Source organism: Dendrobates tinctorius, unplaced genomic scaffold, assembly GCF_039654945.1.
Source record: "Dendrobates tinctorius isolate UK_male_01 unplaced genomic scaffold, ASM3965494v1 ptg000006l, whole genome shotgun sequence".
NCBI classification, from domain to species: Eukaryota; Metazoa; Chordata; class Amphibia; order Anura; family Dendrobatidae; genus Dendrobates; species Dendrobates tinctorius.
Genome location: NW_027361674.1, coordinates 9,345,344 through 9,357,572, shown reverse-complemented (window position 1 = coordinate 9,357,572; position 12,229 = coordinate 9,345,344). Strand labels below are relative to the sequence as shown.

General features: G+C 41.7%; 1 protein-coding gene across 2 annotated transcripts in view; it reads left to right on the top strand.

Annotated features, from left to right (window-relative positions):
• Positions 1 to 12,229, top strand: part of JAG2 (jagged canonical Notch ligand 2) — a 64,975-nt gene that overhangs the window by 21,158 nt on the left and 31,588 nt on the right. For both annotated transcript variants that reach the window (XM_073570600.1, XM_073570594.1), the window contains exon 3: positions 4,912 to 4,966. In XM_073570600.1, coding sequence (XP_073426701.1) covers positions 4,912 to 4,966 — 55 coding nt within the window. The remainder of the gene's footprint in view (positions 1 to 4,911; positions 4,967 to 12,229) is intronic.

Below are 12,229 nucleotides of genomic sequence, written 5' to 3'. Positions count from 1 at the left end.
CACAGATTCATCTCATCTACGACTCTACAGCACTGGTCACTACTGAGCGTGTACATAAAGTGCGGCACAGATACCACTTGGCTAAAAACAGAGATCAGGAACAGACCTTTAATACATTTCATAACTCTCCCAGATTCTTATGAAAACACAGCAAGTCCTGCATTGTACCACTGTACCCAATGTGTTATATTTTAGGAATCAGTCCATTTTATTGCAACTCCACCAGAATGGACCCTTACTTGGACTCCTCAGCCCTGCCCATTATTGTGTATGGGTCCCAGATTTTGCATTTAGGTACATTTCTTACCAATCTTATCCTATGAAGTAGGGGGATTAATGGACTACTAGATATAACACGTCTTGGCGAGTTGCAGCCCCCACACTTATCCTGTCCCCAGTGACTGTTTACGGATCGGAGACTATATAATTAATAGCTCATTATACATTAACTTGCTCTTAATAAGGTTAGTAACTCGCTGACCCCATTTTTTTTTTTTTCCCACCCCTTATGACCCTTTTAATTTAGGGACATGTAAATAATAAGTTGAAAGATTTGAAGTGAAGCAATCAAAGGGACTCTGTGAATGTATGACATGAAAGCGTCATTTTCTTCTAAAGGTTGCCAGGAATAAGCAATGTTATTCGATACTGGTGGGATCCAACTACACTGGAGACTGCAAGCTGTTAGAAACTAGAGCGAGGAAACGCATACCAGTAGGAATGACAATTTAACCTTGAGACAGAGCGCTGTGCCTTTTATTCTCCGCTCAGTGATGCTGCTTCATTGCAGGCGGAAAGAAAAATTATATATGCCTGGCTTATACAGTATGGCAAAATGTCCGCATCAGCAAAAAACAAGACTTCATTTCTATGATTCAAATACAACGTAGGATAAACATAATGGGACCTTGAGGTTATGCAGGAATAGTTTGGATTCATCATGTCACTATGTACTTGGCACCGCAACTTGACTGGCCATAATATTAAAAGAGGAAAACAAATAAAAAATCCCTGATCTTTCCATGGTGGAAAGGATTATACACCTGGAAGGAATATGAATGAATTAAAATGGTGATGCCATCATGTATAACACCTGTGCTCATTGTCATTTATTACACAAGCTGGTCACCTTGATCATCAGAAGTGAAAACTTTCAAAGATGGGGAAGTTTTTTTTTGTTTTTTTTTCTGTATTCTTAATGTTTATCTTTTACAAGATTTTAATATTCTCCTAGAACTTCTATGAATAACTGTGTGATCTAATGAACTAGTAAAAAATGTACAGTATTTTGTAGTGGAATCTGTTTCGCATTTAGGTTCCCAATTTGCGCATTCCAAAATAACTAGGATCAAACTAATTTTCTTGATCGATGGATTGAATTGTTGTGGGCTAACTTCATGACTTCCCAATGTGTCATGTTATGAACGGTCTACAATGTAGCATCAACCCATTGTGCAGCGCTGTAGAAGGATTTCCAAATGACTGCGGTCCTTCACCCTAGAACTGAAGCGGCCATACATTTCTCATGTACAGGTACCCTACAAGGTCCCCTCAACTTTACATCACTGTTTTCTTTGCTGTTTGGCTTTCAAAGATGCCTGTTGCAGTGGTGTTGTTGGGTTGGTTAGAGTGGTTATACATGAGAAATGTATAATCACTTTTCAGTGCCAGGGTGGAGCCTCGCTTCCAGTTTGTGTGGGTTTCTTCCAGTTACTTTTGGCTTCTGTTCACACTCAAACACAGAAAATCATACAAACGGTCAACATTACCTCTTCCAGGATTCCAGTGTTGCAAGGACACGGAGGCGTACATCTATGTACTGTAATATGAGCGTAAAAGGGTGGTTTCTGCACTACCTCTTCTCATATGCTCTATTTCCCCGAGTAAAACAAAAACAAACCTCCACTCCCCTGTTGGACCGCCCCAGCGCTGTTTGCGTGGGCTCATGTGACGTATTGGTGGCCACTGGTGGGCTCGAGTTCTGTCAGACAGAACTGACATAATGTGATGTGAATGCTGGCATGCACAGCGGTGACATCATAGGAAAGGCGACTCGTAGAGTTGAATATGGTTTTCTTTTTAGGTTTGTTTTTTTTTTTTTTTTCCCCTCCATGGTTCACAGTTCTTGCAATTTCTGTACGTCCTTATGAATGTGAATCTACACTATCCAATTTGTTAATGGTACTTTTTTCAGGGGTGTCCAAAATACTGTATCCCTGAATCTACATACCGTAGATTGCTCCGTAAGTCATCTTCATATTTGCCAGCATCAAAATCAAAAGCAACCTGATCGCCAAAAGCTGGGTTGCCAAGCAAGAGCAGCATTGGGCCTTGGGTGCTGGGTTTTGTCCAGGCTTTTCTCACTGGTAGAAACGGGAATATGGGTGTATGAATCTTATTCGGGACTCTTCATTACTTGCTTTTTCTTTGGCATAGACTGCTGTTGGCTTGTGATAGGAGGTTCTATGCCAAGGCTTCTGCTAAAGAATAATGGGTAAAATGTGGACCTAAATTTCAAACTTTGGTTTTGAAGGTTACAACAGAAAAATAATTTCTCTTTCCAAAAAGCTAATGTATTTGATCAGCCCTTTTTGCAACTTGAAGATGTAAAATGTCTCCATACCTTCTAATGATGTGCAGGGTATTGTAGATGGGAGACCACAGATCCCCTGTGTATACAATTCCTTTCATTATGCCACTATTAAGATCGGATGCAGGATTTTGCCCTCTCGTGGGAAGCATTGAATGCATATTAAATTGGAGCCAAACTACCACCTTGGTGTCTCCCACCAGCCAACGTGTCTACGTTTTTAGACTAGAGCTTTTTTAACTTTCGTTGCTCAAGCAGTATCGTGCAACTTTGCCATCTTGAAACTTACTTGTGGTTTACGTTTAAGAGACACACACTCCACGGAAACCACAAGTAGTCAGAGTTAGACCTGGTCACACTTCATTTACCCAACTGAAACTTCTCCATCAAGTTTATACTTGAAGGGATTACAGTCAGGTTTGCCCACACTTTTGCTCTTGCCAACTATTTGCTTCCTATTGTGCAAAATTGAAAGAAGGTTAAATTTTTTTTTTTTTTAAAATGTCAACACTTGAGTTACCTGTATAGAGAAGCGGTTCACACCCCCCCCCCCCCCCCCTTTTTTTTTTTTTTTTTTTTTTTTTTTTCTTCAGTACAGGTTTGGAAAGAACAAGCGGAAAACTGGGAAGTGGTGTCGGGGTCGAAGCGCAGCTGCTGCAGACAGTTGTCACGCTGAGCTCCATGTCTTGTCCTCTTGTGACTTATCCAGTTGTGATGATGAATATCTGAGCTATTAGGATGTAGGCAGACATCAGGGCACATGTTTAGCCAGAATGCCCAGAGGACGTCTTGTGCAATATTATGTGTGGAAAACATTGTCTGCTGCATGTCTTTACATTGGTATAGTCAAGAAAGTCTTTTTTTTTTTTTTCTCTTTTTAATACATATTTTTGTGTTTTTTAGTTTAACAATTTTGATACCATGTAGGAATGTTACTTAGTAACATGGTTATTAAGGTTGAAGGAAGACTAAGTCCATCTAGTTCAACCCATATCTTGCCCTAACATGTTGTGAGGTTTCTTTTTTTTTTTTTTTCATTCATATAAATGAGCCCATAATGTGGGATGACTGCTTGGATGAGCTCCATAATTGGCACAAGGGAGTTTATTAATGTCAACGGAAGATGGGGATAGGTTTTCAGTCCCTTTTAAAGAGAATGAAAAATGATATATAAAATCCAAGATGCATAGTCCACAGCCCTGAAGCGTCATGACTTTACAGTTTTGTCTAAGAATTGCTTGATGACTTCCAGAAGGGCATTGGTCTGATAACCTTTCCAGAACTGCAATCATTCTTGAATCCTAGAGAGCAGGGATTCCTAGCCTTTTTACCATGGAAGACCCCCTTTTCATAAGTGGGAAGCCCCAACAGTCTCATACCTTACCATAGAGCTTGATGGCAAAAACCGCTAACAGATTTGCTAGTGATATCTTCGAAAGTTTTTCAGTTGGCCACTGGCATGGCAAAACTGGCTTCTAATTCTGTGTTTCCTTTTGGGATTGCCTATGTTGTCTATGTACATGGGTGGGAAAAGGATGCTCTGCTTATTACAATCTCTTCAATAATGTACTTATATTTTCTTTGAACTTGATGCTCAAGTACTTTGTATGCTATAGAGTGCTTTGACGTCGTAAAGTTAAGAGGAGTTCACCTAGATTGGGCCTATTGTGCACCCTTTTTTTTCCCCTTTGGAAATGCAGAAGTGACAAGCCACCCACCACTTGGGTTCATGAATGATGCATTGTTAGGTTAAGAATTATCACCTTCTGCAGAATCTGATTTTAATGTTTAAGTAATTTGTTCTAAACTGCGCACAGCTTCCCATTTGTAACATCGAGGCCATGTAGCATTTTAGACGAAGCAAGTCAGCGCCATAAAAAATTACCATATATGTACAGTTTTTTTTTTTTTTGTTTTTTTTAATGGAAATCTCTTCTTGACATGCTTCATTACAAGGGTTGTGTCTATGGTTATCATTGGTCTTGATGGGGGCCCATTTTCATCAGTGCTATCCCCATGAAATGCAATAAAGATTACTATTACCACTTTTAGGTCTAGAGCGCTAGGAGGTATTCTATTAGAGTAGTACAGATCCTGGGCAAAAAGACAAAAAAAAAAAAAAAAAAACAAAAAAAAAAAAAAACATATGAACAAAATGGGCAGCATTGTCTGTTTAGTTGTACATTTTGTGTACTTTGTGCTATTTATTTTTGCTGCAGGATAGTTTCATTTTATGTGGAAGAAGCTGACTTGATTTTGACATGTACTTTTATATTAAAAATGAAAATCGTTTAGTAAGCTCCTTTTCTCCTCTCTTTCAGAGATCTTTCACTTTGATTTTGGAGGCTTGGGACTGGGATAATGACACCAAAGTTGGTAAGTATTTAATTGCCACAATGTATGTGGAAAGCTGTCTCAGTTATCCTCCCTCCTTTTTGTCATATATATTTTTTTTTTTTTTTGTGTCCATTTTTACTTTTTCATGCTTTCGCCTTTGCAGCCGGCTCTCCCTCTCGGCTCTCCCTCTCGGCTCTCCCTCTCGGCTCTCCCTCTCGGCTCTCCCTCTCGGCTCTCCCTCTCGGCTCTCCCTCTCGGCTCTCCCTCTCGGCTCTCCCTCTCGGCTCTCCCTCATCATTGTGAACCAAAATAATCCTAGTGTGATTCTCCCAATCCTGACTGTAATAGTATTGGGTGCCAAAGTTCCTCTCCCAAGCTTATAGCACAGGCGCCGCTAACAAGATCTCTGGGGACAACACTAATTTACTTGTAACCTGTGTATGAAGTTTGCTATCCTTTGTGGATTTTTTTTTTTTTTTTTTGCTTTACATGCCGATATTTTTAAGCCAGATGGGGAAATGTATTCTGAAAATGTAGTTGCAATTTAGAAATTTTGTATTTGGCTGCTTGGAGTAACCGTTGCCTAAATTTGTCTGGTTCTTATTACTGGGAACCTGTCAGCAGTTTTGGCTTCTATAACATTCATTCTAGAATGCTGTCGATAAGCCCCCAGTCCGACCTGAAAGATAAGTTTTATTATACTCACCCAGGGGGCGGTCCTGTCCGATGGGTGTTGCAGGTCTGGGTCCGGCACCTCCCATTTTCTTATGATGCAACCCTCCTGCTTCATCGCACCCCAGCAAGGCGCTTCTGCCCAGGCGTACTTAATGTGCCCTGTTAAGGGCAGAGCAAAGTACTGCAGTGCGCAGATATGGGGAAAGGTCAGAGAGGCCCAGCGCCTGCTCACTGCAGTACTGTGCTCTGCCCTCAACAGGGAAGTTAAGTACGCCTGCGGAGGAGCGCGATGCCGGGGTGCGATTAAGCAACAGGAGGTCGGCATCGCAAGAAGATGGGAGGCACTGGACTCGGACCTGTGACACCCATCGAACCGCCCATTTTCCCCCCTCCCGGGTGAGTATAATAAGAAAAGTTTCTTATCTTTCCAGTTGGATCAGGGGCTTATCTGCAGCGTTAGAGTGCTGTAGATAAGCCTTGAAAGGCAGTGGGCTGCATCTTATATCTGCCAAATTTGCTGACAGGTACCCTTAAACTCATTATTACCACTGTCCTTTTTAAGTTTATAGAAAAGCAAAAAAAAAGGTGGTCTGTTTGGGCATCTTTTTGATGGGCGTTTACCTATGGTTGTATGAAGGTCTTAAAATACCTTTTCTGGCTTGAGTCCATATGGTGGTTGGGTGGTTGTGGGCAGATTATAAAAATTCATGAATAGCAAAATGATCTGGTTCATGGGTCATGTTAGACTATCACTTCTTGCAGCTGATACTTGTGCTACATGGAAACTTAGAGGAGCCCTAGTGGGCAGGAGGTCAGAATGCTACTGTACTGGAAGCACTTTGTTGACCTGTGATTGCTGATGGGCAACTCTTATTGATCAAGGTTGCCTCAACTCAACACTTGACTCCTACTTGATACTTGTCAGTGTTTGGACTGCAGTGATTGCACAAAAGCTTTTTTTCATGGTTGTAGACTCTGGACAGCTTACATCTTGGGAAAGGCTTGATGGCAAAATAAATATTTTATAAAATTAACTATTTTCTATTCTTCAAGAGGCCACTTTCATTTTCCCACAGCTTAAAGGGAATCTGTCACCTATTTTTTCGTATATAAGCTGCTGCCACCGCCATCAGGGGCTTATCTATAGCATTCTGTAATGCTGCAGATAAAGCCCTAGATGTAACCTGAAAGATAAGAAAAACGAGTTATATTATACTCACCCGATGGTGTGGTCCGATGGGTGTCACGGTCCGAGTCCGGCGCCTCCCATCTTCTAGCGATGACATCCTCCTTGCTTCTGTCGTGCTCCTGTGCAGGCGTACTTTATCTGCCCTGTTTAGGGCAGAGCAAAGTACTACAGTGCGCAGGCACTGGACCTCTCTGACCTTTCCCGGCGCCTGTGCACTGCAGTACTTTGCTCTGCCCTCAACAGGGCAGATAAAATACGCCTGGGCAGGAGCACGACAGAAGATGGGAGGCCCCTGACCCGGACCGCAACACCGACCAGACCCCCGGGTGAGTATAATATAACTCGTTTTTCTTATATACAGCATTACAGAATGCTGTAGATAAGCCCCTGGGTGGCAGCAGCTTATAGGTGAAAAAATAGTTGACAGATTCCCTTTAAAGGGAATCTGTCAGTAGGGTGAACCCTCCTAAGCCATCTATATGGACATACAGTTGATGGAAAGTTGAATAAAATGATATCTTGATGTCTGCGAACTGAAGCACGGTTCATGATAAATCCCGAGATTGATCTGGGCCAGATATCTCATTTGCATGTAAGAAAAAATGTGCGTTATTCGGGAAACATTCATCGGATTGCAGATATCAAGGTATTGTTTGATTCCACTTTCTGTAACCTGCATGGCCAACAGAGTATTTTTATACGTTTGTTTTACTGTGCTTTTCTGTTTCAACCTGAATGGCCATATAGACAGAACAGGAGGGTTGATCCTACTGACAGATTGCACGCGCACACAAACACACGTCTTTGAATTTCCAAGCACTAAATTTTGTATTTTCAGAAAATGAGAAATGGTCAAAAAAATGCAGTCCTTGCAGACCTCAAATATTGCTAAGAAAACAAGTTCATAATCATTTAGAAACAACAATACTAATGTTTTATCTCCAGAAGAGTTCAGAAATCAATATTTTGTGGAATAACCATGATTTTTAATCATAGTTTTCATGTGTCTTGGCATGCTTTCCACCAGTCTTTCACAGTGCTTTTGGTGATCTTATGCCACTCCTGATACAAAAATTTTAAGCAGTTCTTCTTTGTTTGATGGTTTGTGACTATCCATCTTCCTCTGGATTACATTCCAGAGGTTTTCCATGGGGTTCAGGTCTGGAGAGTGGGCTGGCCATGACAGGGCTTTGATGTAGTGGTCCTTCATCCACACATTGATTGACCTAGCTGTGTGGCATGGCGCATTGTCCTGCTGGAAAAACCAGTCCTCAGAGTTGGGGAACATTGCCTGAGTCAGAAGGAAGCAACTGTTTTTCCAGGATAATCTTGTGTGCAGCTTGATTCATATGTCCTTTGCAAAGATTAACCTGCCCAATTCCAGGCTTGCTGAAGCATCCCCAGATCATCTCCGATCCGCCACCAAATGTCATAGTGGGTGCAAGACACTGTGACTTGTACACCTCTCCAGGTCTCCGTCTAACCATTAGATGACCAGGTGTTGGGCAAAGCTGAAAATTAGACTCATCAGAGAATATTACCTTACTCCAGTCCTCTATGTTCCAATCCTTATGGTCTTTGGCAAACTTCAGCCTGGCTCTCCTTTGCTTCTCATTGATGAAAGGCTTTTTTCTAGCTTTACATGACTTGAGCCCTGCCTCTAGGAGCCTGTTACAAATTTTTCTTGCTGAGCACTTCACCCCAGCTGCCATTTGCCATTCTTTCTGTAGGTCACTTGATGTCATCCTGCAGTTGCTGAGTGACATTCAAATAAGATGACTGTCATCCCGGTCAGTGGAGCGTCGTTTTCGCCCTCTGCCGGTCTGTAGCTTTGTAGTCAACAATGTCTGCTGCTTGACCTTGTTGTAATGGACTGCAGTCTTAGAAATTTTAAGGATGGAGGCAACATGACGCTCACTGTATCCCTCTGCCCTTTCTTTCCTCACTCAAGGAAATGCTGTGCTCTAACCTGGGCTGCGTTTAGGTGAAGGGATCCGTAACTGTTCCGTACTCGGACCGTGAATGTCATTTGTATGAAGTCTATTGTAAAGGGAATGTTCCATTAAAAAAAGGGGTCTGTGTTTATCCCATGCTTGCCTCCGCCTCACCCATAGAAGTGACCTTACTCTTGTTCCCTTGCTGTATGTGGTATTTCAGGTTGAATATGATCCCAGCTCGGTGTCTGACTTATTGTTAATCCTGTGCACTTATCAGTCCAAATTACTCTTTATAGCAAAGTCAGCTTGTTGTCGTCCATGGGAATGGTGCACCTGCTTTTGTTTGCAATGACCAGTCTTCATGAAATGCTGTGGTGTTTTGGCTTTTGTCTTTCTGTTTTAAGTTGCAATAGGGCCTGTCACACTAAGCGATATCGCTAGCAATATCGTTATAACGTCACTGGTTTTGTGACGTAGCAGTGATATTGCGATCGATATCGCTATGTGTGATACTTGCCTCCGACCGGCTCCCCCGCTGGTTATCGCTGATCACGCGAGAACGGCCTGGGCCTTTTCTCGTCGGCCGCTTCTTGTGGCGCCGACTAGCGACTCGTGGACGCGGGCGGAAGGACGTCAGGATCGCCGCGTCTGACAGGTAAGTAGCGACCCCCGACTGCTGCTATGTCGCTGGTGAGATCTGCCTGTGTAGCAGCTCACTAGCGACCACTTAGCGATGCACCAGCGATTCTGACCGGGTCATATCACTGGTTGGGATCGCTGGTGCATCGCTAAGTGTGACAGTACCTTAAGTCTCTGGTAAGATTACTAACTGTTGCCCTGTACCCCACATATAAAAGTAGCACCTTTTTGTAGGAAAGTAGCTTCCATTTTTACCTACTGAATTGACCTTTTTACCTTTTAGAATGTGTTCTGTATGTCAGGACATTGCAAAACAGCTGCTTAAGATTTGTGTTCATTTAGGCAAAAGTAAAAATGGAATTACCAAACTAGTGTGCTTAAGGAGTTCTTGAGAATCCTTTCAGAGATTGGCAGCCTGCCTTTTTAAATCACATTTCAGTTGAGCGGTATAAATGGCCACCTCTCCAAAACCTACGTTCAGCCGCTTAGGATTCCGTAAGGTTTTTGACAGATTCTGAGAAAAATCTGCGTCAACTTTACACTTCACAGGGCATTGATTATTGCATTGTGGAAAATCTGCAAATTGAATTACAAAATTGTTAATCCTCATCTGAATCTGCAGGTGCATCTGTGGCTGAAATCAAATTTAGCCTTTACTTTCTGCCAGGGATTTTTTGGTAAATAGTGTTTATTTTTCTTGGGAAAATCCTTTTGGTTTTAATCTGGTGTTACATATAGGATGAGTGACTAATCAACATTCGGCCAACCGGTATCTTTCCCACCTATACTTGGCAGAGTGGTATTATTATTATCATTATCATTATCATTATCATCATCTCCTTCGACCGAGGCTTATGTCTCCTTAAAACGATATGAGTAGGTGTTGAAATTCCAACTGCCCAATTATACGTCCTCTTCCCTGACATCTGTCGGGGGAGTCGGGCAGTTCCCTTACACATCAGGAGGTCCTGCTGGAATCATTGGGTTGGCTGGCTTTCACATAATTTTTATGGAAGCCTTTACTGATGCGTGGCTCCACATCTTCATTTTAGACATTTGCTCCTTACCCCCAAACTATTGAGACTTTTCCCATTTGAGTGATTGCCTCATCCTATATTTTCTTACAAGTTTTTCTCCCATTTTCCCCGCCTTAAGTAAAGGTTTATCACGCATTGGTCTGTATTTATCCATTGGTGCAAACTTGGTCTCATCGGAGTGGCACATCTCACATTAAATTACTAGTCTGCTCCAAATGTTGTTTTCTCAATTGGATTGTCTGTCTACTCCCAGCGTGACTGGCATCTTGGTAAATAAAAAAGCGCCATGATGTCAACCGAGCAATTGCGACCTGTTACTAATCCGTTCACGCCGCATATAGGATGTGTTTTGTTTACGAATATAATGAAGAATCTAAAAATCGGCGTTTCTGATAACGTTGCAAACTGCAATTTATCGCGCCTGTAAATTCCCTTCAGATTTTGTTACCATAATAGAGATTAACTAGAATAAAAACAGATCCGGTGAGGTACGGTGTAGTTCTGTAACCCTAGCTACTGGCTATATATAATCTTTAGATATTTTTTTTTTTAAATCTGCTGCTTTTATAGCCCTTTTCCATCTGTATTTATTTCCTCTGGCTGAAAGCAACTGCCTCTTGCTGTCGTCAGACTGGTAGAGTGCAGGGAGGAATGCTGAGGAAGTAGTCGTGTCTTCAGGCCTACTGGACCTCTCGTTTGAGGACATCTCTGCTGAGAATCCTCGTTGTGTCAGCTGTGCTAGTGGGGGGAAAATGGATAATGTGATGTCTACTGCCTAGTTGTCACTGTGAAGATGTTACTGGGACTCAAGAGTGTTTTCCAGTTCAAGTTGCCCCATCTCTGTACACATTTTGGTAAATAGGACTGAGACAGGATCAATGCCCATGACCCTAGCAAAGAAGGAACAGATAAACCAGACCCTGGGTCATTCGTCACTTGGCTTCTTAGATCCGTACCAAGAGTAAAGGCCCTCTTATTTTGGGATGTGGGCTATGACTGCATAAATCTGATAAATCTGTGGGGGGGTGGAGGGGACTTGCCATGCAATGGACAGGGGCACCGAGTGACGTCCATTTGCTCTTAGTGCTAATGGACAAGGGTGTGCCTTCAGAAAACAACCCATTTTTAGTTCTGTTGAGTAGAAGTTCACTTGCGGTTTCTTGTAAAGCTGACTTCCTGTTTGTCTTTGCGAGTGGCAAGACATTATTTTTTTTTTTTTTTTTTTTTTTTTTTTTTTTTTTTTTTTTTGCTATGGCTATTAATGATCTTGACTATAATTTTAGTTTTGTGCTTTTTTTTTTTTTTTTTTTTTTTTTTTTTTATGCTCTATACCTTATCATTTTTTTGGTATTTTGTGCCAGACAAACAAAATATTCACAAATTCAAAAGGGAAATTTTTGTTTAGATCTCGACGGTCGTAATTGTGGATAATTCTTCTGTACGGTAAATGAAACAGTCTGAGAATGTAGGAATGAGGTATACAGTCTGTATCCTGTTCATGTTGTTGACTAGGAAATGCCTTTTTAAGAAGCCAAAAAAGCACGATCAGCTAGACGAAAGCTTCTTTCAGTAGATGAACTCCAGCAAAGAAACTTTGTATTGGGGGATCGTGAGATGGAGCAAGACTGCTATAATGGAATAAATATTTACTATTTTTTTTTTTTTTTTTTTGTGGTTATGAAAAAATAGAAAATTTTGACTATCGGCTGTATCTGGCATTGCAGCTTTGTAGTGTAAATGAATGATGGGAGACCATAGCAACGATGAACCCTTTTCAGGTACTTGTTGATCCCACCACCCTCACAACCACCTGGGACTGGAGGCC